The sequence below is a fragment of the Aquarana catesbeiana genome, linkage group LG06, assembly GCF_042186555.1.
Source record: "Aquarana catesbeiana isolate 2022-GZ linkage group LG06, ASM4218655v1, whole genome shotgun sequence".
Classification (NCBI taxonomy): domain Eukaryota; kingdom Metazoa; phylum Chordata; class Amphibia; order Anura; family Ranidae; genus Aquarana; species Aquarana catesbeiana.
Genome location: NC_133329.1, coordinates 130,223,593 through 130,250,408, shown reverse-complemented (window position 1 = coordinate 130,250,408; position 26,816 = coordinate 130,223,593). Strand labels below are relative to the sequence as shown.

Here is a 26,816-nt window from a genome sequence, read left to right as displayed (position 1 = left end):
AAGAACAGTCACGGAGTTGTTGTGAAGCCACTCCTTTGTTATTTTAGATGTGTGCTTAGGGTCATTGTCTTGTTGGAAGGTAAACCTTCGGCCCAGTCTGAGGTCCTGAGCACTCTGGAAAAGGTTTTCATCCAGGATATCCCTGTACTTGGCAGCATTCATCTTTCCCTCGATTACAACCAGTTGTCCTGTCCCTGCAGCTGAAAAACACCCCCACAGCATGATGCTGCCACTACCATGCTTCACTGTTGGGACTGTATTGGACAGGTGATGAGCAGTGCCTGGTTTTCTCCACACATACCGCTTAGAATTAAGGCCAAAAAGTTCTATCTTGGTCTCATCAGACCAGAGAATCTTATTTGTCACTATCTTGGAGTCCTTCAGGTGTTTTTTTAGCAAACTCCATGCGGGCTTTCATGTGTCTAGCACTGAGGAGAGGCTTCCGTCAGGCCACTCTGCCATAAAGCCCCGACTGATGAAGGGCTGCAGTGATGGTTGACTTTCTACAACTTTCTCCCATCTCCCGACTGCATCTCTGGAGCTCAGCCACAGTGATCTTTGGGTTCTTCTTTACCTCTCTCACCAAGGCTCTTCTCCTCCGATAGCTCAGTTTGGCCAGATGGCCAGCTCTAGGAAGGGTTCTGGTCGTCCCAAACGTCTTCCATTTAAGGATTATGGAGGCCACTGTGCTCTTAGGAACCTTAAGTGCAGCAGAATTTTTTTTTTTTTTGTAACCTTGGCCAGATCTGTGCCTTGCCACAATTCTGTCTCTGAGCTCTTCAGGCAGTTCCTTTGACCTCATGATTCTCATTTGCTCTGACATGCACTGTGAGCTGTAAGGTCATATAGAGACAGGTGTGTGGCTTTCCTAATCAAGTCCAATCAGTATAATGAAACACAGCTGGACTCAAATGAAGGTGTAGAATCATCTCAAGGATGATCAGAAGAAATGGACAGCACCTGAGTTATGAGTGTCACAGCAAAGGTTCTGAATACTTAGGACCATGTGATATTTCAGTTTTTCTTTTTAATAAATCTGCAAAAATGTCAACAATTCTGTGTTTTTCTGTCAATATGGGGTGCTGTGTGTACATTACTGAGGGAAAAAATGAACTTAAATGATTTTAGCAAATGGCTGCAATATTTACAACAAAAATTTAAGGGAGTCCGAATACTTTCCATCCCCACTATATATATATATATATATATATATATAATATATATATATATAACAACCAGAAAGTAATGACCAGTATTAAGTGATACACACATGGAAAAAGGCTCTGAGGAACAACCATAACTTGCATATAGAGATGTATACATATTCCCATCTATGAACATCTCCTGAGTGGTCATATCTGTGAGTACAGCAAATCCAAAGAGCCAGACATAAAGCAACAAAAACTGCCACAAAAATGCCCCATGTGGCATGGTCACATGATATTATGAATATCAAGTTCCTCATTGAGGCCATCAGGAGAAAGGGAATCCAGCAAATAAATCCAAAAGGTCTTCCTTTTACAAAGGAGGGAGAACCTCTCATTATCAATCAGTATCCCCTTTGGAATGGCCTCAATCGTCATTACCTCCAGGCCTCTAAAATCTTGGTTATGTGCCCGGAGGAAATGGCACGGGACACTGTGTTGGTCAAATCCTTTTTTAATGAACCTGCGGTGCTCACCCACTCCTGTACCTAGAGTTCGCATTGCGCGACCCACATATAAAAGATTACAGAGACCGTAGGACATAGAACTCAGTCAAGCAAGTGATAAACTGTTTAATCTCAAAAATGGTGCCCTTGTTGGTAACAACTTTTGAACAACCATGAACAACCAGTGACATGTAAGACAACCTCTTTTCCGACACTGAAATGCCCCAATCCTGTTATCAAAAAAGTCCTAATATCAAACTGAGGCCTTTTTTTCGGTTTTTCTAGCTTACTCGGGGCAATGATGTTTTTTACGGTACGCGTTTTTGTGTTGTTTGTGGTTTAGGGGGCAACAAAATATTATAATGTTTATGGATGATTTTTGAAATGGTCCTATATTTGATATTAGACATGGACACGAATCTTGCTGTATTAGCAATTTCTTTGATAGTATTGTCTGTTGTCTGTATATATATGTATGTATATATGTATTTATTATATATATTTATTTTTTATATAATATATATATTGATCCTTATTTTCTAATTCATTATTTGTGTAACAATAGCTATATAGTATATACAAAGATTATATACAAATGATATGTGCTTCCCAGTCAATACTATATTTATTTAATACACAAGTGTGACTGAGGCTCAAAAGCACTAGGTATAGTGTATATTGATGGTCATAGGGTTGAGAGGGGTTAATAGTATATTCCAGGCTGGCTACCCCCGCCCCCTCCCCTTCCTATGAATTTAAATACTGCTGTTGCCAGTATTCCGTGACTTTGACAAAGCGCATGCGCGTGAAATATGTCAGTCACGGCAACCAGAGCTTGCAGTTCAGCCCCCCAAAACGAAGCTACCATCTCTCCACATTCGGACGCAGCTTGTTAACGTCACCAGCGTGCCCGGATCTCGATGCTTTGCTCGGTTCTCCAGGATCCACTGTTCCAGCGGGGATTACAGTGTTTACTCCTTGCAATTTTTGCACGGCCGTGCCTCAAGATCAACCCCAGCTCCTCACCAGCAGCCAGCAGAGTGTCATCTTGCAGGTGCAGCTTTCTAATTTGCAGACCTCCGGAGCTGAATCTCCTGTGTGCTGCCATCGGGCTGGATAACATCTCCTCCCCACCGGGCTGTCACCGTTCTCTATATGGGTCAGGTAGTTTACTTTTTACATCTTACCAGCAAGCAACCTGGTCTGTACTACCATCCTCTTTACCCAGGTTTTCTGTGTGGTACTGCTTTGCTTTTTATAAAAAACATTTTAAACTTATCCTTATTTTGATGCTTTATGCTGTCTGACTGCTGCATTTATTTTTTTATATTCCACAATCCTATACAGAACTGTGCAGGGATTGTTCATCATCTCAGTGTAATAAACTATTTTTCATCTGTCTACCAGTTTAGACGTACTTTATATGACTTATGATTTTACCCATGGAGTGCTACTTTTTTTTGTGTTCTGTTTGAAAGGCAAGTCTGTTATAATGTGCTAGTATGTGATGCATACCAGCACATTGTGACATTAAACTGCAAGGGGCCCCATTTATTTATTTTTTAGTAGAGTTTACTACCACTCTTATTTGTTTATTTTGTGGAATAAATCATTGCTCTAAATAGTAAGTCACAGTAGAGTCTTTTTACAACAGAATGCAATCACGCGTCTATCCCACATATCCCAAAAAATGTAATTAGTATTAATATTATTATTCGGGATTTATATAGTGCCAACAGTTTGCACAGTGCTTTTACAGGGAGACAGTACAGTTACAATACAATAAGATACAGGAGGGTTAAGAAGGCCCTTCTTATAGGAGCTTACAATCTAATAGAGTGGGGCAAGTGGTAAAAAAAGTTTTATAAATGTGGGGATGAGCTGATGGAAGAGATAAAAGGTCAGTTGTTAGGTGTAGGGGTTGATAGGCTTCCCTGAAGATATGAGTTTTCAGGGATCTCCTAAAGGCACCCAGAGTAGGTGATAGCCAGACAGATTGAGGTAGAGTTCCAGACGATGAGAGAGGTTCTGGAGAAGTCCTGGAGAGGAGCATAGGGGGAGGAGATGAGAGATTGAAGACAGGAGTTCTTGCGAGAAGCGAAGAAGATGGTTTAGGGTGATACTTGGAGACCGCATTGATGACGTAGCTCAGGGCAGAGTTGTGGATGGCTTTGTATGTTGTGCACATTTTTAATGTAATTTGCTGGGGAAATTGAAAGTGAGTAAAGAGTTTGGAATAGAGAGGTGGCAGACGCTGAGTGGTTGGTAAGGTTAGATGAGTCCGGCAGCACGATTCATGATAGACTGAGGAAGAGCGAGCCTATGGAGAGGTAGGCCTATGAGAAGGGAGTTACAATTGTCAAGGCGAGTGAAATGAGTAGCTTGGTGGTTTCATTAGTTAAAAAGGGGCGAAGTTTCGAAATGTTACAGAGGTTTACAAGCTTTAGACAGTAATTGATTAGATTTGGGGTTAAAAGGACAGGTCAGAGTCTAGGATTACACCTAGTACCCTGGCGTGAAGGGGGAGAGACTGATAGTTGAATATTGATCTTGATGGAAAAAGTCAAGGAGGCGGGCACGAGTGGTGGCGAATAATATCAGCTCAGTTTTAGAAATATTTGGTTTAAGGAAGTGGTGCCACACCCATGTTGACATGTCAATAAGTTAGTAATGCGAGAGGAGACTGAAGAAGTGAGGTGAGGATTAGAGAGAGCAATTTGGGTACCATTGGCATAGAGATGGTATTGTAAGCCATGGGAGGTTATCAAGTGACCTAGAGATGAGGTGTAGATAGAGAAGAGAAGGGTTCCAAGAACAGAGCCTTGGGGTACCCTTACTGGAAGAGGAGAGAAGGAGACAGAGTTATAGGTGACCCCAAAGGATAGGTGGAGAACCAGGATAGAGCAGAATTTTGAAGGTCGAGCGAGTGGAGTTTGAGGAGTGGGTGGTCAACAGTATCAAAGGTGGCAGAGAGGTTTAGTAGTAAGTGTATGGAGTAGAAGCCATTGGTTTTAGCAGTTAGTAAATCATTAGTAAGATTTAGTACGGCAGTTTCTGTGGAATGCTGCGAGCAAAAGCCAGACTGTAATGCCCCGTACACACGGTCGGACTTTGTTCGGACATTCCGACAACAAAATCCTAGGATTTTTTTTCCCGACGGATGTTGGCTCAAACTTGTCTTGCATACACACGGTCACACAAAGTTGTCGGAAAATCTGATCGTTCTAAACGCGGTGACGTAAAACACGTACGTTGGGACTATAAACGGGGCAGTGGCCAATAGCTTTCATCTCTTTATTTATTCTGAGCAGACGTGGTACTTTGTACGTCGGATTTGTGTACACACGATCGGAATTTCCGACAACGGATTTTGTTGTCGGAAAATTTAATATCCTGCTCTCAAACTTTGTGTGTCAGAAAATCCAATGGAAAATGTGTGATGGACAACAAGGTCCTATCACACATTTTCCGTTGGAAAATCCGACCGTGTGTACGGGGCATAAGGGGTCAAGAAGGTTGTTATCAGTAAGGTAGGAGCTTAGAGGGTTGTAAACTAAGCGTTCTAAAAGTTTAGAGGTGAATGAGAGCAAGTAGATAGGTCTTAAGTTGTTCAGGCTGGTGGAGTCCAGTGCATGGGAGTGATCTGTGCATGCTTTAGAGGGGATGGGAAGGTGCCAATAGATATGGAAAGATTAAAGATGTGAATGAGAGAGTATAGGATAGAAGAGGGTGACCATAGTATTTGCGAGGGATACAGATTCCAAGGGACAATTAAGTGGGCATGTGAGAAATGTTTGGTAACATCTTCAGTAGTATCCAGTTTAAAAGAGGAAAGTGTTGAATGTGTTGTTAGAAAACGCATGTTAAGTGGGGAAGATGTCTGTACAGTGGAGGCCCCCTCACGAATTTCATCAATTTTGTTTTTAAAGTGATTGGTAAACTCTTGGGCAGTTAGTGGGTAGAGGGGTGGGGGACAAACTATTATTTTAGAAAAAAAAAATAGAATACAAACCCTTTTATTTAAATGTATCAAAAATAAATATGAATATCAAATTATAATATAAAGGCTTATAAACAGTCTAAAAATTTAAACTGAGAAAAATAAATATACTATTCATTTTAAAACGCTGTGCTATCTTTTTATGTTTAAATATATTATATAATGTATATTTTTTTTGTGTGTTCACAGTTGATATTCCAACTACATTCCAAGAAATGTGTGGTTTGCCATGAAAATGACAGAAGTATAGTCCTGCAGTCCTGCCAGCATTATATATTATGTGAACAGTGCGCATCCAGCAAACCGGAATGTCCTTACTGCAAGACCAAAAGACTAAAATGGTGACAAGCCTTTCAATTAATTGCTTTACCAACCCACTGCGAAATCAACTGTATCACGTAATCTGACAAAGTACTGCACCCAGTGTTTTAGTATTTGCTATATAAATAAGAAGATAGGTAAACCTGTATCTTTTATCAGTGATAGACTGATCTCTACCCTCAAAGAGCACCATGGATGATTAGATAAAGTTCTTACTTTTAGCTTGTTCTGGATTTACCAAATCAATCTAAGTCTCCTTGTTGCTTCTTAACATGCATTTTGACTTTTTTCAACCTTGATCAGCTTTGTTCACCACAGGACAAGATTGCTAGCCGCGTGCGTCATGGATCCCCAGCAGGCCTCAGTGTGCCTAGGATCAATCAAGGTGTTTGGTCCAAAAGTATTAATCTGAGAGAATGAAGAATATGTCTGCATGCCCTTATTCAATTGTGTTCTAAAGGAAATGATACAGGACTTTACTTTATAAAGCATCTTCACAGGCAGCTGACCAGACATATCTGTAAAGGTGTTTTGCCCACAAAGACTGTAGTTGAAGTGAATCTAGGGCCAATGGCCTTCTGAAAACCTGGATAATTGCCTGATGGTCCATATAATTGAGCTATCTGATATTATGCCTGGGCAAACCTTAGGAGCTTGGCTCACTTTTTCATAAATGTGGTAGATTTGTGCAGTGAGCTTGGCCATACTGAAGAGTACAACAAACTGGCACATCACTTTAAACACAAACTATTTCTGAATTATTGCAGTTATATAAAAGTAAATTCAATTTTCAATGTAGGATAAAAGGTCAGTTTTGGGTTGATATCAGCAGGAATAATTGACCACTAGCTCCTCATATCTCACAGAGAGTCCTCTGCACTGAAAATTCCAGCTCCACCCATCACCCATGTCCAATAGAGGTCATGTCCTCCCTTCCTATGCTTTGTTCATTTTACTTTACAGAAAATAAGAAAGGTGGATTAAATCTCCAGATTCTTAAGGTAAATTTGCCCATGGGGTGGGTTGGGGGCAGAGTCAAGCTCTGTACAGGAGATTGTCACTGGAGTCTTCAGGAGAAATAAGAAGCTCTTGGATGATCCAACATAGAGACATCCACCCACGACAAAAATACCAGCTTGGATGGAATGAGCCCTAAAGGGGAACGATCCAATTTAGAAAAAAAAATTTCTGCAAGAGTTCTGCAAGAGACAAAGAATATTCCACAGTGACGTAGGGATACATTTTCAACTTGAGGTTCTCAGAATTAGTGCGCGCGCGCGTGTGTGTGTGTGTGTGTGTGTATATATATATATATATATATATATATATATATATATATATATATATATATATATATATATATGATATATTTTGGTGCTTCACGTGACAGCAATGTTCTTCATAAAACTTGTGAGCTTGGAATCAGTCTAGCACTATTTTTTACTAGGTTATTTTGAAGAAGTTTAATTCTTGTTAAAGCACTTTGTTAACCAGGGATTCTGTTTAGAGGTTATTATAAACTGCTTTAAGCTGCTTTGTAGATTTTTTTTTTCTTTTAATATGCGATAATATTGAGCTTTTTGTGTGTACTGTGATCTGAAGAAATATTTCTTGTCAGTTTTATTACTGTTAAATAATTAGTGTAGTAAATTTATTGTTAGGTTTCATATGCTGAATTTAGTACTTTATTCAATGAACTATACTGAGTAGTGGACAATATAGTGTAGGATTTTTACAGTTTTCAGGTTAAGTGCGAACTGTTAGTATTTATAATTATAACCAGCAAATGGATGGATGTGAGAAGGCACATATTTACAGTACATGTGAAACATTTAAAAAATCATTTTCTTGAAGGAACCATTTTTAATTTTATTTTTAACTTTTTTTTTTTTTTTAACTATAAAAAAAACGAAAAAAAAACTTTTTTCACATTTATGGCAATGTGTTATGATGATTTTCTGTATTTTAATAGCTTTTTCATAACAATCTTGTTTGTATGGATCCTAACCTCATGATATCATGCATTTATAAGCTTTTTTGGAGATGTGAAACGAGGTCACGTGGCCACTTTGATCAAGTGCCTATACCTTTCAGCAGCTAAAGTTCTTTAATTTCATGTTTAGCAGATGTTCTCCCCCCACCTCACCCCACTACTTTTTTTTCTGGACATGCTTGAATAATTAGAGATGATAAAATTATGGGGACTTTATTAATATTATTAAAAGTGAACAAATATTCCTAAGCTGAAAAAGGGTACTCTTCTTGATTATGGAGTTCCATTTACTTTCTTTTTAAAATAAACAAATATCTTTTGTTATTGGGTACAGCTTCTGCTTATAAAGGATGCCTTTTGCGAAAAATGATAACCCCTTTTGATATACAGCTTTCTCCTTTTAAAGCACAACCTAACCCAAACCAAACTTTTCTATTCTGTTATTCGAGTCGAGAATGGTAGAACTTCTATTGTACTTGTATTGTCTGTGGCTCCATGAGGGAAATTTTCTGCCCTGGTTACTAAAGGAAGTGAAGGGAATTTACCCCAACCAGGACGCAGACAGTACCCTAAACATTGGGACCTAGTTGCTGGTTTTAACTGCTGTCTGCGTCTTATTTTGGGAGATCTCTCACCTCTTGTCCAGTGAAATTAAAAAAGTAAGGAAAACCTCATCTTGTCCAATAGTTTTGCTTTAAAATATGCATCAGGCTTATTTAATAAGGCAATAAAAATAGAGAATCTGTGGCATGACACCCTAGGTAATAAAATGGCAGTTGTTTCACCTTTTTATGTCGCCAGTATTTGCGCAATAACTGCCGCTATGATCATTCTTACAGTGTGCAGAATCGCCGCCTCTAAAAGATGATACCTGAAAGATGCCTGTAGCTGCAGGCATCATTCAGATTTTCCCACTGAAAGTCAAAGACGTCATATGATGTCCTTGGGCTGGAAGTGGTTAAAGAAGAGGAGAATCTGTCACTATAAACGTGTTATCACATAGGGGGCTAATAATTTCTTATGTGATAGCAATAAAGTAAAAAATGAAATTAAAGGTACACCCAAGCACTTAAAGGACCCAAACAATTGGAGCCCTATCCCCACATACAAAGATACACACATTTTGGGTGCCTACGTACAAAAACGCTGATTGCGTTATACATGTTATATACAGCCGCCAATGCTGAAGTGAAAGCAATAATTTTAGAGCCATTACTGATGATTAACTCTGAACTCATGACTTATAACCGCTTTTAAAGCATTGTCTGTTGAAAATTTGGGGGTACTGAAGATTGTCTAAGCTTCATGGGTACACATAGCTTTAGGGCTTGACATCTTGGGTATCTATTTACTTTGCACAATCTCTTCTTTTATATTTTACCAAAAAAACTGGGTAATATATTGCATGTGAACTAAAATCAACTTTTTACTGAGAATTAGCACTTGATAATTCGAGTGACCTAAAAAATTGAAACTTCCACCATTTTATTCTAGTCTACAAAGAAAAACCCCCCGCAAAAAACGGCTCTGGCAGCAATATGTCATAATACAGTATATATGGCCAAACAAGGGTTCTCCTAGAGCTTTGAGAAGAAATGGAGCTTGCAGAAACCCAAATGGCATACAAAATAGGGGTTCCTGGGCTCCATACTTGTGCATACTGGTCCCTTCTGGTAACTGGCAAGGCTGAGTAATGGAACAGCCAATTGGAAATGTTACCGTTCATTGGTTATAACAGTCTGTAGAACAGGGAAAGAAAGTGATTACTCTGGGCTGTAATTTTTCATATTGCCATTTGCCTTATTAAATAAAACCCTGAAGTGTGTCGTGAACTTTTTTTGGTGCCATTGATGGCACTCCCAATACTCATATCTCGAGTAACAATTCTGGGATCTCCGTTGTAAGTGTTGTTGCCATATATAAAAAGCACTTTGTATTTGTTGATTGATTAACATAAGGTATTGTTGATCAGAATAAAAAGACCCCCCCATCCTAGTTAAGAGGCATTCAGATTGATTGAAGAAATGCTGATAGAAAGGTTTTAAAATATTGAATAATTAGAAGCAATGTTGTTGGCCTGCTCAGTTTTATAAATCAGATTGTTCTAGGACTATATAGAATAGATCCTGGTTTGCATTCTCATGGAAAATCAAGCCCAAAGAAGTTACCATTTGACCACAGATGACTAAAGTTGGTGATGGCAGAGACCCAGTTGTTTCAGATGTACCCCACCATTTACACTTAAGATAAAATCTGTGTCTAATGTAAAATTTGTTGGTGTCCCTAGGAATGATTATTGTCCTTCTTTTCCAAGTACCTGACACATAATTCTTGTAACTGACAATCCAGTGATAGGGAATACAGATAATGTAATGATTAGGCCATATGCAAACAAGTTTTTTCTTGCATGTCGTCTATCATGTTGTGTAATGCTACTTCTAGCTATAAAATATGCAGCTGCTTATTCATTGCAATATATGTACTCTGTCCCTACAGACTAAGAATTATGGCACAGGTACTGAGGATTCAATATGTATGGAAGAGGTGGGGGAGGGAGGAGCGGTTATGTATAGCGTGGGTGCTTGGGGTTCATGCAGATGCCTATGTCTAAAAATCTTTGAATGGCTGACATTTTTTATAAGTCCTACATGTTAACAACATATATCAGTTTCCATTGTTTAAAAAACAAAATGCGCCAGTCATACAGGGGAGCACATGTATGTAATTTTTTTAAAAACTTTATAATGGATGGTTAGGCCAATGCACTTCAGGATTCTATAGAATACTGTATTTTAACACTGTATCTAGTTACACTTTATCAAATGAGCTGTTTTCTATGTAGAGAAACAAAAGCCGTGTGATTGTTTTTTGTTTTTTTTTTTGTTTGTTTTTTTCGTGTTGTTTTAATACAGCGTGACACATGTCCAGATATGTAGATGACCAACTACTGTGTTGCATAATGTATGTATTTCTGCGATTACATTTCAGAGAAGTTCATTCATAGGATCAGCTAAGATGTGGCTCGATGAGCATAGCATTTATTTCTTCAGGACTAATTACTAAAAACATTCTATGCTGAAAGGGGTGTTCTGAAATGGTGGAGGAAATTAAGGATAGCAGTTTTGACCACAGCAGCCAATCATATTATGTCATTTTAAGGAGAGCACTTGGACAAAGTGGGGAACCTTTTGGAAACATTTCACAATTTTTTTTTGTTTTGCTTTTTGAAGATTTTAAGCAGCTAATTTTTTCCTATAGGAAAACAGTCACAACATTTATTGGCTAGCAAGGGCAGAGGGTATCCAAATCCTGAATAAATATTTAATGGATTTGTTATCTATGTATGGGCCAATTAAAAAACAAAATAAAAAAATCAATGATTCTACTGACTGATCAATGTCCAAAAATCGGTGATGGACCCCCTTTTTTGCATGTAGAGTTCTTTATTACCCAAGGAACCAACTAAGCCCATGCTTCTGATTAGTAGTCCACAGCATTCTGCTTGCCCAAATTTTTCTTGGGCTCTGGATAGAGTGAGGGTTAAAACCTATGTAACATTTTATGTTGCCTTGTCCATGCTTGGTTAGAATTATAGTGGAACTAAACCCCATTTAACGGTTTCCCAAAAATAAAGCTCAAACTTAAAATGGTTATTTAAAATTAAATCCTTAATCAAACCTACTAATATTGTTTCTTGTGGTGTTTTCATTTACATTCTGCCTACTATTGCATGGGCAGTATATCCTACATTCAAGGCAGGTCTCTGGTGATAACTGTCACAGTTACCAGTGTGCTTATGTCAACTCGCAAATGAATGTCCAAACCCTCAATGGCTGGTATCATAGCTAAGCATGTGCTGCATCATGCCAACTGCATATCTAAATAAAGGTTAAGATGGCACCACCCCTAGCGGAAAGGCCAAGATGTAACAGTCTTCGGCAAATGAGGAGGGTTTAGTTCCACTTTAATCTCACTTTTTGTTCTGTTTCACAGGTCCAATTGAGACCACCTGTATATTGCTGTGCTCACTATTTCCCTTTGTCCTGGCGGCAGATGGTAACGGGAAGAGGAAGTGAGAGAAAATATCCCCAAATGGGACACAGCAGATGTTAAAAGCCTGAGACATTCCACACTTTGCCAGAGTTGTACTTTTAAGGGTATTGAGCTGAGTGGTTCAGCACAAACACACTTGGCCAAGTGGTAAGGATTTAATTGCAATCACTGTCCATAATTAAGCATTCAGTGCTGTTCAGTTCATATCTAACTTCTTGCTCCATTACTTACTAGATATGATTACTTATATCTAAAATAAAGATCCTAGTTGCCACTAAATACCATTTGAACGATAACATGACCCATTATAGTCTTGATTCCTGTTCATTCACTACACATGGCAACCGAGTACAATAAAGTTTTATGAAAACGCTGACGACATTGTGCAGCGCATGTCCTTTACAATAAAGTCTAATGTGGAGCATGGGTGAGCTTCATCCTGCCTGCACCTGCCTTTCTGGACATCGGCACACTAAGAGTGCTAACTTTATTTGTCTTATTATGGGAACTCTGTAGTTGACCGTGAATGGACTGCAGTTTAACCAAAATAGTTACAGTGAAGATGAAGACAAGTAGCTGAATAGTTTCTACAATTCACGTACTCCTGTAATTTTCTCCATTTTTAAATGATACCCCTGGAAGCCACAAACCAACTATTCAAGTTAGAGTAAGAACATGAGACAACGTTGAGCCTTTGAAAGGTTGCATTGGAAACTGGTTGACCTGCAAAGTTTTCTGTGAAAACAAAAATGAAACCATTGAAAACTGAGGATTTTTATTCAGAATTACCTTAGCCAAACTGAACCCCACATTTTGCTGTGATTATTAGTGGATTTCTACTGTTTTTATTTTTGTTTTTGATATTATATTTTTTTTGTAGTCTTTTGCCAAAGACTTTCGGACTTTAGCATTCTGGTAGGCTAGACAAAAGTGCAAAGTGACTTGGTATTTTTTAACCTTTCTTTTCAGTAACCGTGACCAAATTAGAGAAGTATTGTATGAACAGCTTTTTTTTCTGATTCTTGATACTTACTGTTGGTTTTAGTCTATAGACGATAAAAAAAATTGAGATGTGGAATGATTATGTAGCTATCTAGTATAAGAGGTAACCAATATGCCTAGCATTTATTTTAATTTTTAGCTTTTTAATTTAAATGAGAATAGCTTAGGTTGGGAAGTGGCCATATGCATTGAATTTTATATTTTCTTATTTTTTCTGTTTTAGAAGTATTTTTTGTGGTATAGTCAATATATTTAGAATTTTTTTATTTAGTATGTTATGCTTATTATGCACTTGGAGATCACTGGAGGTATGGTGCTTTTCTTTGGTCTTAACTTTTTTGGGACTTTTTAAGCTCTTTATTACTGATTTTAAAGTTGGAACAGTTTAATAAGTTAAAAAAGAAATAATAGACCTCATCATCCAAAGTTTCTGAACAAGGCGCAAACTGTGTTGCCTTTAGCAACCAGTTTATTTCCCACTTTCGTTTTCCAATCTCCTAGAAAGTTAAATTTCACTTAAAATCTGGTTACTCTGGGCAATACAGATTAAATATATATTTTTTCATTTTTTAATAACCAGAAGGCAGTAATGTACCTTTAATATAATTCAGTAAATCCGTTTGCACCCCAGATACTGTGTGTGTCAGAGGTGCATGGTTGGTATGAGGAACCACCCCTTTTGAGAACAATCTGTAGGTGTCTTGGAATTTTCACATCTTAAGTTTTTGGTCCATGGGGTGGACATTTCCCTGCTTATAGTTGCCTTTTTGTCCAGTATTTCAATTTAAAGACATGGCACTTTTCTGTAGCCCAAGGGGTGTGGTTATACACAGCCCTGTCTACACACACAATGTGCCAGTAAGGTCCAGTAGACAAAAGGAGACATCTGTTTCATTGTATATGCAGTACTAACTTGTTGACTGAGTTGAGAGAAGATTGTGACAGAACCTAGCGGTGTAGCCATGCGTTTCAGGACAGAGATCTCACCATACATCTATCTTGGCAAGACTTCAGCCTGTCTTTTGGCCAGTTTAAAATGGATGTTACAAAGCCTCATAGTGATGTAAGTTGAATTTTAAGATTTATACATATATTTGGGCTTTTACATACAGCACAATACATAGCAGTAACCTGAATTTCTAGCCTGTTCTCTCTTTAGGAAATACAACCTGTAATTAAATTTACTTATTCAAAGACTATCTCCAGTATATATTTTTTGGCAATTTGTAGTTAGTAATCATTGCCATTAGGCTGGGTTCACACCTATGCGAATTGGATGCAGATTTCCCTGCATCCAATTTGCATGACAGAATAGTGTGACCGGCTCTCAATGGAGCCGGTTCACACATCTCCTGCGCGGCCACGGAGCGCACAGCAGAAGGGTCCTGTGCGTCTGGCTTCCTTTCATGTCCGAATTCAGGCAAAAATTGGGACCTGAAATGGTAAACGGGGACACATCGGACCCCCTGCTGTGCCCCGCGGCCGCACATAGTGTGAACCCAGCCTTAAAGAGATTCAGTAATTTGCTATTTATACATGGATATGTACTTTGTGAATTAGTTGAATTAGTAAATTTTGGGTATATTTATAAAGCAGTGAATCAGACATTCACCAAACATTCAATAAAGGTAAATCTTTTCTAGTGCATTGTTTTAAATGACAGCGATTGATTTACCAACAGTGAGAAGTTGATGAAGTAGCTGTTTTTTATCTTAATTTTTTTTTATATAAAGACGTTTTTTATGGCACCAATTTATGTAGCACTTAACATTTTGCACATTCATATAAGTTAGTGCCCTCAAGAAGCTTACAAAATCTGATCCCTACCTCACATACACATGCTAGGACCAATTTAGTCAGTTGCCAATTGACCTACCAGCATTCTTTTGAAGTTTGGGAGGAAATTGAAGTATCTGGAAGAAACCCACGCAAGCACAAGGAGAACATGCAAACTTGAATGCAGATAGTGTCCTGACCAGGATTCAAACTGGGGATCCCAATGTTACAAGGCAGAAGTGGTAACTACTAAGTGAAAAAAACAAGGAGAGGGGCGGGAGTATTTATCAACAATAATTTATTGAAAAAAACAATATCCACTCACATGGAAGACTGTAATGCAGCGTTCAAATACATCTCTGGGCTGAAGAGAGGATGGGGGACAAGTCACTGCGAGTCCATACGATGCTGGTGCCACATCAGATCCAGGCAGGGATAGTGTGGGATGGCTGAGCACAGAAACTCTCCTTCAGACATCCAGATTACACCAAGATTGGATGAAATAAAAATAAAACAGTCAATTCAGCTGTGGGTTCCGGGAATGGAGCAGTAAAAACGCCAGAGCCTGTCACTGGTCGTGCTGCTATGTCTGCAAGGCTTGTATGGCGTCCGTTAGATGGGAATAACACGGCCGTGTATTCGGAGCCAAAACAAGGCCTGGAGAGCAAGCACAGCGTGGCGCCGGGCTGTGATGTCACGAATATGCGACACGTTTCCGAGTTTGCTCGCTATTGGTGTAGAGAATAGCGGCGCTCATTTCCCAAGCATGAGGGACGGACACTGGGCAAGAGGTTTTAAAGTCTTTCAGGGGGCGGGGCCAAAGCCAGTATCAAGAAAGGGCTCTGGCCCCGCGCCTGCAGGACGGTGCATACACCGCTCCTAAACCGCCCCTGACATTGAAATCAATGGGCAGCGCTGCCGAATTGCCTTTGCGGGCAATTTTAACTGCATCTCCTCGGCTGCTGTCGAGATTAAAAGCACCCCGCTAGCTATAACAGCGGTAAAGCGCCGCTAAAACTGGGGCGTGGGCCACATTAACGGTAAAGGAGTCTCAAATTCACTTACCATTGACCCGCTACCTTCTGCTACAAGTTTCTTCCCAGCATCAATAATTTTTTCATAAAAAGTTGCCCAATCACTTTTTTTTATGCTAGGAATGCTGCTGCCCCCACCTCCTCCCATCTCTGAAAACTCATCTCTTCAAGGAAGCCCATCCCTTCTCTACCAAACAACTGAACTTTTACTTTTTCCATCAACTCATCTACACACCATTAATGCACTGCTTCATAAATATGCCCCTTTGTGTCTTATGAACAGGTATTACAAAATAAATGCTGTAAAATGTTAACTATCTATGAATTTATAAGCCTTATTCACATGGGTGCTGATGCCCGTAGTTTGTGAATGGGCCGAGTGTGCAGGCAGTGTGTAGGTGTGCAGGCAGCCCATTCAAGTCTATGGGGATGCGGTAGCTGTACAGACACAGCTGCTCCTCCCCAATTGACAAGGTAAACCTTTAGCCTTTACAACCACTTTAAATGGGTTGCCTGCATGCTGCACTTGGTGGCCCAAGCCATATAAACACACAGTCAATTCAGACTAAAGGCCTCAGTGCCCATATGCATGAGGTATTGTACTGTGCCTCTTGTCATTATACTCATAGTATTTAAATTTCAAAATTGAGGTACTATGGAATTTCACTTAGTCATTTCATTAAGCTGAAAATTTATAAAGTAACATTAGGCAGTCAATATACAGTTTTTTTTTTTTTTTTATTGTATTTTGAAAGCACTCTCTGTGTATGTTGGAGTCCAATACTGACTCTTTACAATAAATCAAATGATTCATCTTGTTAGTGTCCTTTATGGTTCAGTGTTAGTATTAGGTAGATTGACTCGCTGTGAGCATTGGCTGAATCTGATTACTATTCAGGATAAATATGTTTGCGAAGTATACAAATCAACATGTAAAAATCCCATTCAGAGAATCATTAGATCTTTGTTTCCCTGGGAAGCAACAAATTTGTTCAAGTAGCTTCTGTCAAACGGGCATCTGTTGATTTGAAATAAATCCAAATTGAACAATTCTACAACATTCCGAAAAAGTTCAATGAAAATGTGAAACAAAAAAGGTAAGCATTGAGCGATAGGTTTACCATGCAACTTTATATATTTGATAGTCTTAATTAGACCCAAAGCCGTTTCAAGGTGTCACACCGCTATATAGTTGTATCAACGTAAATTAGTTGCCAGGGATTTTCTAATTGGCACTAAGAATACAAACAACTGAAATAAAATGCAAAATATTTATTAATACCCTTTATTAAGAGACAATAGTTTGCAACAAATTAAGACAACACAAGAAAATATACATAGATTCAAAACCACCATATATACATTGCAGCACATCTTCAATACTTAAAGTTTACAAAACCCCCCTGGGTTTTTTTTTTTGTAAACGTTAGGCATTGAAGATGTGCTGTGCTGTATATATGATGGTTTTTGAATCTGTGTATAATTTCGTGCGTTTTCTTTTAATATGTTGCAGACTATTGTCTCTTTTAAGAAATAGTATTAATAAATAATGTGAATTTTGATTCAGTTGTTTGTATTTATATTTTTTACCCTCCAGAGTTGTTCTACTAGTAGTCTAGACTCGGTACATCTTCACTGTGTAATGGCCATGTGCATAGCAGCTTTGGAAGCACTGAATCTGACATCATTTATAAAAAAAAAAAAAAGTAAATGGAATTGCACAGCCCACATCAATCTATCACCTTCAGTTTCAACCATTTCCTGGTTTTGAGCAAGCAAACTTTTTTTTTTTTAAACGTGGAAAGTGGATAAAACCACGGAATGCCAGCAGAAAGACACTTTCAAAAGTTTTCTACCCCACCTTTTGGTTGCTGTGTTTAAAAGCTGTAGATTGTGAGTGCTCAATCTATGCCCCCCCCCCCAGCTGTTGCAGAACTACAAGTTGCAAGCCACTGAGCGTTACAAGCATGACTCCCAAAAGCATAGGCATGAATGGGACTTCCGCAGCAGCTGGAGGGCTGCCGGTTGAGCACCCATGCTGTAGATGGTTGAAACTGTGGCTGTCAAATGTCTGTGGATTGTTTATGTCAGAACTGAACTTGCAGTGTAAAAAAAAAAAAAAATGCTATCCGATTTTTGTGATGGAAAAAACGCTGTAGGTCTCTTCTGCCATAAAACCTCTGCCGTTACTTGCATATTTTTTTCTTTTTAAAAATGTGTAAATGCTTGGATGAATAGACTCCCATCAGTGGGAAATGCATCATCTTGGCCTGGCCAGTCACTCCTGAACCCAGACCAAGAGAGGGTGGAAGAATGAGTGATATAGCAATGGAGAGGATCACAGGTGGCCGAGCACTGGAGGGTTACACGTTACAAGGTATGTATTTAGGTATGCCATAATATGCAAATATGCTGTCCATACTTGCACTTTATGGCAAAAGCCTATGAGAATGAAAAGTTCACTTCCACTTTAATTCCATGCAACTGTTAATCAAAATCTGAAATCTTTAAAACTGTCACATTTATGGCCAGTGTAAAGGCAGGCAAGTTAGAAATATGTGACAAACTGACATTTTCTTGTAGAATTGAAAGGTAGGAAAGGTGAACTCACTGGGACTTTCATCTCTGCCAAACGAGGCAACTGCTTTAGGAAGAAAGCACCTTATCGGTATGTTCTTTCTAAAAAGTGAATTTTTTCCCCACCGCCACCAGTCAGTTTTATAATTTTAGGTTACGTGATCCTAATTGGTGTTTAAGGAAAGTACCTTCAGTTCTCAGTAAGGAGGCCATACATAAAGCTCTTAGTTCCCGCACGGAACTATAATTGTGGTTGTATTGAAGTTTTAACTTTTTTTACAGAAGTCATTTTCTCCATGGTTTGCAGCTACCACATTCATACTTAGCACTTTTTGTTACTTTATAAATGTTTGAATAACTCTGTATCTTTTTATTAACACTCAGTATGGCAACGATGTGGCTGGCTGGAATGTTACAATTGCTTTTTGTGCTAAATTTTAGTTTCGTTTGCTGTGGTGTTTCCAGTTTTAAAGGGATGTTTTGTTATCTGTCACGTGTTTTTGTGCAAATTTTTACCCCTTGAAAAGCAGCTATCATCTTTTCATCGAATGGATGAAAGGACTGTGCAAGAATTAACATTAATACTAATTACTTTATCAGCACTTAGACATTATAGGGTTTTTCCAAGTTAAACATTCTTCTCCATTGTGGTTTTGGCTCTTCTGTCAGCTGAGATTTCAAGTTCTGAAATAGTGGTCAGGAGAGTAGGTCTGTTAGGAAAAAATGAATTACCTGTATTAAGATGCTGAGTATACCTGAGCTATTGAGTAGAGATCACTTTTGGTAGATGTAAAAATTGGCACATGGTGAGGTAAAGCAAAATGTCACGCTTAAAGTTTGTTCCTGTCTGATGCATTATCGTGCATATTACTGTACAGGAAAAATGTTTGTTTTTTTTTTTCTCTAGAAATTTGTTCAAATCAGTGTGTTGTGTTGCAGTGCCTTTATCAAAATTTTCCGTAGGCTGTAATTTGGGTGTGTTGAGTGGAATTTGCCAGTCAAACAAAAATAAATGTTAAAACCCAAAAACATGGATATACAAATCAACCCAATCAATGCATATTAATGCATGCAATCTCTTGTGACTGAGCCAATACACTCAGTAATAGCCACAGCCAGTATTCAATTTTATTTTGCAGAATTTCTTAATTTACAAAATTAAAATCTGTTCAAGATTGAGAATTGGGCAGTTCAAGAAACCAGATCTGCTGCTTTATTTAAGGCTGCCTACACATCTCTGAGTTCAGTGACATGTGGTAAAAGTGCATGCTTGTTTTTCTCCCATTGTCATGTTTTGGCAGGCTATTCTGAATCAATTGGACTGTCTGAACGTAAGGAACTGGCCAGATGGAAATGAGGCCCAGTAGGTCACTTATCTCTTGAAATAGATGCAAGCCAGTCCAAGACAGCAATCCTCTTCAAAGTAAACAGAAAGTTGTGTCTATTACAAGACTATTGAGACAGACAAGCACTTAAGGCCTAATTTCATGTTTCGATGAACTTTACATCGTTCATTTGGAACAAGCTGGTCCAAATAAACAATTTCCTTCACTAACAAATGCACCTGCTGGGAGCTCTGTATAAACTGTATGTAGCATCATCTACATACAGTATACATTGATGTTTTTCGGCAGCAGGATGGGAACCTCCTGTACACTCCTAGAACAAAATCGTGTCGGGCTGAGCACTGCATGCTCATTCACAGGAAGCTTTGTATCTAATGAACGAATACAAGGCTTCCTCTGATTGGCAGAGGTAGAGATCATGATGTTATCCACCTATCTTTCCACCTCATCCAATTGGAGGAAGCTTGCACTGATTACAAAGCAATCTTGCTGACAATTTTCCAACTGTTTGAAGAAATCCTTTTGGGTGGAAACATACTTACCATGCAACACGTTAAAACATGTTGCCTGTTACACAGTGCATTGTGGTGACATTCATGTTAAATGGCACCCAAACGCACTAAGATAATGTAGCTCTGATGCAAATGTGTGGCAGTGCATGGTGACACACTATTGTGCATTGTGGTGTGCTGTGGCATATAATAGGCTGCATGTGTTTTTTTTGGTCTGATCATGTGCATTGACAGCTCATTCTAAATGGGCTGCCTTGACACACATTCACATGTGACACAATGTGTATGAACAGGAAAGGGTGAATGGGCCCTTTAAGTTTACCTGATGCTTAGGTACAGCCAATGCAACCATTTTGCCAACATTCAGCCTATTTATGTTTAGTAGGAACTAAAGAAATCAGAATTCCTTAATACTCTGGTAGGTGGCATTTTCATTATTATTTGTTAGGCAATTTTGTAATGAATTTAGATACTAGGGCTACTTGTGTTACTTATCAAAAGGTTGTAACATATAATGAATGTAATAACCATCTCGGTTCCCTAGTTCCTTTATATTCCTTCATTGACCGCCATTTCAGTGTGCCCCCTTGCAATGTGTTGTGGACTGTTAATGATTTGCCTCCCTCTGACCCGTGTAGCTGTGTATGTTATTACTGTGTACTTCTAGGTGCTATGTCGTTGAAGACCATGCAATAGTTAAACCTTGTCCCAGTCGGGCAAAAAAAAAAAATTTTATTCTTTAGTATTTTTTTTTCAAGAAAAGGAACAGACCAAAGAAATGTATCAAAATGTGAATCTTTTATTGAAAGAGCAGCTTGTTTTCACTTGGAGCAAAAAAAAAAAAAAAAAATCCTGAGTTGATAGCAGCACCATCTATATTGATTAGTTGCAGTCCTCTTGTGTCTTTATGATTGAGTAGCCTAGGCAGGCTATCATAATTTTGATATTTAATTTGGCATTTTACCTGGAGAGGGCTTATTTTATAGTTCGATCCGATACTTGCTTTTATTTTTTTAAGCTCTAATTCCTCTGTTTATTTTATGATTAAGTCAAATTTTTTCCTAGCTTCTTTCTGTGCATTTTGGTGTAAGAAATATTTGTATTTTTTGTTCTTCTCTGGATGCAAATAGACTAACATGCAGAGAAAACAGCCGAGTTCAGCCACGAAGGCAATGAAACTTAAAAACCAATATATAATAATGCTACTTGGTATGCACAGAAGATAGCTAAAAAAGGAAACCAAGGTTTTATGTGAAAGTTACAAGAATTTATGTTAAATAATGATTTGGTAAACATCCAGTAAACTGAAATGACAAAAAAATAATGCAGCAACATGTCTAGCTGTAGAAGCCCATCATTTTAGTAAATAGCAATTTATATATGTTTCTTGCTCTATGTATTACCCCACTGGGTTGGGGGAGTTGTATTGATACTTCTGCAGACCTGCTTCTCGCTGCCAGCAAAGTCCATGGTTCTTTCTTTCTCTCCTTGTGGCTGTTGTGTATGCATAATCAACATCAATGTTATTATAACGTATTTGAATCAAAATTTACATGTATACTTCATTACGTTAATGCCAAGAAGGGGTGTGCCTGTCTCTGAAATAATTGATGGTGCTGATGGCTAGAAGCTGGTTTGTGGGGTACGAAGATCCACCCTCAATCTCCAGGTGCATTGTGGAGAACCAATTAATTTGGGCTTTAAAGAAGCGTTGGGCTGAAGATGTTGCTGCATTTTTCAGTTCAATTTCAGTTACATTTCAAAGCAGCTTTTGTACTGAGGACAAAGTAATGCTCCTTCCTATCAGCACAGTGCTATCCACTGACACACCATAAAAAAACTCCTCTGCTTTCTGATATGGGGCACATGTGTAGACTAGCCCTGACTCCGACATTACAGTGCTTGGTGCCACAGCATCCAATCATCAGACCCATACACTGCTGCATAAAGAAGAGGTGAGCCTAACCAAATGCAAATACTAACTTTCAGAAAGTAGATATTTGCAAATTTTTGGGGGATGGTAGGCTGCACTAGAAGGCACCACTGTGCAAGCAAAAGTAGACAAAGTGCCGGCAACAAACATATAGCAATGCTTTTCATACTTTGTTCTCAGTACAGGGTTGCTTGAAGTTTGTGAGCCCTTCAAATGTTATAATACATGCAGTCTCCTCCATTTAAATCTCCCTCACAGATGGTGGCTGTTCAGTGATTTACAATCTTCAGCTATTAAACTTCCCCAGGAAAGCTAGGGGTTCCAAGGTGGAGCCCTAATCTGCGGTTTGCAGGGCTAAGGCTTAGCCATACATGCATAGACTTCCCTCGCTCAGGGCCAATTCACACTAGGAATCGCACAGGGACACACTGTACATTCCTGTGCAATTCGCATGCAGTTCAGGGTGGTGCGATTTGAGCCCATTCATTTTGGATGGACTCAATTGCATTGCAGAGCACCAAAAATAGTGCATGCACTACTTTTGGAAACTCTTTACAACCGGATTACATGATACATCTGTACTGTCTGATCCTGCGCAGGCAGACATACTGCATTTGTGACCTGCGTTTGGGGTGTCATTGACACCTGCTGCAGATTGCAACTGCAGTGTGTTTTGAACGCGGTGCAGGAAACACAGAATGTGGGTTTCCCGCACTGTTCTGGTGTGAAAGGGCCCAAAGGCTAAACAGAAAAGCGATCACTAGATCAAGTCAATAGATTTCTTCATCCACACTAAATAGTATGAATGGAGGAATCTCCTCTACTAGCTATTGTATTCAGATGGGTGCAAACTGCCAGTTGCTTTGAATACCTGAACAGTGACCGCATATGATAGAATGCGTTTTCACTCAAATCATAGATAGCTATTGGGGTCAAACGTAGCACATACCTAGAACTATATAAATACTATAGTCAAGTGTTTAATTTGGTCTTTTCAGGTGCTAGTACCTGAAAAGTCCCAGTTCCACTCTATATAGGATAATTTTTCATCCATCGCTTTAAATTTTTATGGGTCACCCACGACTCGAATTTTGGCCGTTTCAGTAGTAATGAGCTGAAATCTTAGCTTTTTATTGCCAGTTTAAGGCAGGACCAGTTGCTTGGGAGAGATGTTGCCTTCAGTACTTTTTAGAACCTTCTCATTAAGGTTGATTTCGAATGAGGTCCCCAGACTTAAAGAAAAATATATAAAAATCTTGTAAAGGCTGGTAGTAATAGGCTGAAGAATGTGGATTGCTATACAGGCCCCCTCTGCAGTAAGTTAAAATAATTACAATCTTTCCCAGAGGGACTCTTTATAGGATCCTTTATTTTTTAGTATTTTTATTCCTGACAGTTTATTAGGAATGTCTTATCCAATAACCTGGTTCAAAGAGCAATAAAATGCAGTAATGCCTGACGCAAAGTCTGGAATCGGCTTTCTGCAGCTAAGTGGGAGAACTGGTGGAAACTAATTTGTGATTGGTTGCCATGGGTTACAGCCCATCTCTGCTCTTTGCACTATTAACAGCCCAAATGTTCTGGTGGGTGTAGTTTAACTGATGACAAAATGTTTTCATGGTGTTATTTATGCAAAAGTATTACTTGTAATGTGCAGGTGACATTGGTATTAATAAATCCTACTAAATATTTTATGCAAATATTTCAAATTGAAACTATAAAACACAACTGATGAATAGATGCACTATTAGCAATTATAGAAATATATCAAATTCATTTTTATGAACTATAAATTGTCATTAATTAACTGTGTAAAGAGATATTTGACCAAATAATTAAAGGAGAACTCCAGACAAAGCATATAAACTGTATACTAAATATACTAAATAGGAATACTTATTTGCCCGAGTCTCATTTTTGTTACTGGATGCAATGTGTGTGGTAGAAAAAGCACAAAAGTCAGTTTTTGGTCTCCAAAAGCCTTCCTGTGCATGTTGTGAATACAAATATACATTGGAAAAAATGTAATCTAAAATTGAAGACATGCCAATTTTTGTATATGAATTTGATGTAATTTCAGGGACGGATTTGTAATCTTTAGTTGAAGTACTTCTAAACCTTGTGAAAAAGTGATTTAAAAAAATGCCAAGTATTTATAACAAAATATTTTTTTTCTTTTAGTTCTGACAGGAGTTCTCCTTTAAATACTTGTAGTGGATACATTTTATGTGGATAATGCCATAAAGCATTATCTGGGGATAAAAATGCAAATGTTTTGGTTTCTCAGGGTTTTGCAGAGGTTGAAGGGTTTACATTGGAATTCAAGCTGCATATTGTAGAGCTTTTCAATTTAGCTATTTTAAGACTTAAAGTGGACCTATTATCAAAATACCATCCCTGCATCACCTGTCTATCACACGCTACTAAATTCAAACATTAGCACACCACAAAAATAAACTTGACTGAAGTAACTGCTGCCAATTTATTCCATTGGGTGTTGGCTGGATCATGTGATCTCCACTAAAGAGGAGGATCAGAGTTTAGATTGGCTGATCCTTTTCTTAAGTACAGATCACTTGACAAACATTTTATACATTTGAGCATCAGACCACCATCTTGGGATCTAAAAGCAGCATTTCTTCAGTCTGTTACCATTTAGGAGTTTAAATGAGTGGGGTAGACAGCCTCAAGTGATCTTATTTTGATGATAAATCTGCATTAAAATTGAATCCGAAAAACATATCCTTTTTGGTTATCTGTTCACATTGAAAATAACCTTTTATCTTATCTAGTGTTTAAATATTAGTAATATTGTTACAGTACATTTGTGTAACTGTGGTCAGCATAAGACCTTAAATATTATAGATTTTACATGTATTAATTTATGAAAGCTAATTTGGTTTGCTTGTATCAAAGAATGGTCTTGTGAATGGGATTGTTTCTTTTCCTGATAAAGAAGGTATTATTTATAATGGCATAATCATTTACTTATAGTGAAATTGTTTAAAATTGTTAACACTTGTTTTTAAGGAAAAAAAAAACTTTTACACTATAGCATTTATGCAATGGTTTACAAAATTCATGGAATTATTTTTATTATCAATATGGGAATTAAAATAATTTTTGATCTTTTGTGCTGTCTCTTTGTTAATCATTGGTAATAAAGCATTGTCCACAAGAGGCTGAATACAGAAGTGCAAGCTTTTGTTTGACATGGGTGGGTTCACCTGGTCCTCTGGAGGGTGTGCTGGAGAGAACAATGGGGGGGAATTTTTATAAACTACCGTAGACAATTTGGAGCAGTTGTGCATAGCAACCAATTGGCATCTAGCTTTAACTTTCAAAGCGTAACTGAACAAGCTAAAGAGCAACTCCACTTTTGTTGAGAAAAAAACATTCCCCTCTGGGTGATCTACAGTGGGGACGGAAAGTATTCAGACCCCCTTAAGTTTTTCACTCTTGGTTATATTGCAGCCATTTGCTAAAATCATTTAAGTTCATTTTTTCCTCATTAATGTACACACAGCACCCCATATTGACAGAAAAACACAGAATTGTTGACATTTTTGCAGATTTATTAAAAAAGAAAAACTGAAATATCACATGGTCCTAAGTATTCAGACCCTTTGCTCAGTATTTAGTAGAAGCACAGTTTTGATCTAATACAGCCATGAGTCTTTTTGGGAAAGATGCAACAAGTTTTTCACACCTGGATTTGGGGATCCTCTGCCATTCCTCCTTGCAGATCCTCTCCAGTTCTGTCAGGTTGGATGGTAAACGTTGGTGGACAGCCATTTTTAGGTCTCTCCAGAGTTGCTCAATTGGGTTTAAGTCAGGGCTCTGGCTGGGCCATTCAAGAACAGTCACGGAGTTGTTGTGAAGCCACTCCTCCATTATTTTAGCTGTGTGCTTAGGGTTATTGTCTTGTTGAAAGGTAAACCTTCGGCCCAGTCTGAGTTCCTGAGCCCTCTGGAGAAGGTTTTCGTCCAGGATATCCCTGTACTTGGCCGCATTCATCTTTCCCTCGATTGCAACCAGTTGTCCTGTCCCTGCAGCTGAAAAACACCCCCACAGCATGATGCTGCCACCACCATGCTTCACTGTTGGGACTGTATTGGACAGGTGATGAGCAGTGCCTGTTTTTCTCCACACATACCGCTTAGAATTAAGGCCAAAAAGTTCTATCTTGGTCTCATCAGACCAAAGAATCTTATTTCTCACCATCTTGGCGTCCTTCAGGTGTTTATTTTTAGCTTTCATGTGTCTTGCACTGAGAAGAGGCTTCCGTCGGGCCACTCTGCCATAAAGCCCCCACTGGTGGAGGGCTGCAGTAATGGTTGACTTTCTACAACTTTCTCCCATCTCCCAACTGCATCTCTGGAGCTCAGCCACAGTGATCATTGGGTTCTTCTTTACCTCTCTCACCAAGGCTCTTCTCCCCTGATAGCTCAGTTTGGCCGGACGGCCAGCTCTAGGAAGGGTTCTGGTCATCCCAAACATCTTCCATTTAAGGACTATAGAGACCACTGTGCTCTTAGGAACCTTAAGTGCAGCAGAATTTTTTTTTTTTTTTTTTTTCAAATAGTTTTATTAAGGGTAACAAAATACATACACAAAT

At 38.5% G+C, this 26,816-nt stretch overlaps 1 protein-coding gene across 3 annotated transcripts in view; it reads left to right on the top strand.

The window, feature by feature from the left end:
* UNKL (unk like zinc finger) overlaps positions 1-25,330 on the top strand; it is a 246,284-nt gene extending 220,954 nt beyond the window's left edge. For all 3 annotated transcript variants that reach the window (XM_073636796.1, XM_073636797.1, XM_073636799.1), the window contains one exon: positions 5,841-25,330. In XM_073636796.1, coding sequence (XP_073492897.1) covers positions 5,841-5,996 — 156 coding nt within the window. In that variant the 3' untranslated portion in view covers positions 5,997-25,330. The remainder of the gene's footprint in view (positions 1-5,840) is intronic.
* The last annotated feature ends 1,486 nt before the right edge of the window (positions 25,331-26,816 follow it).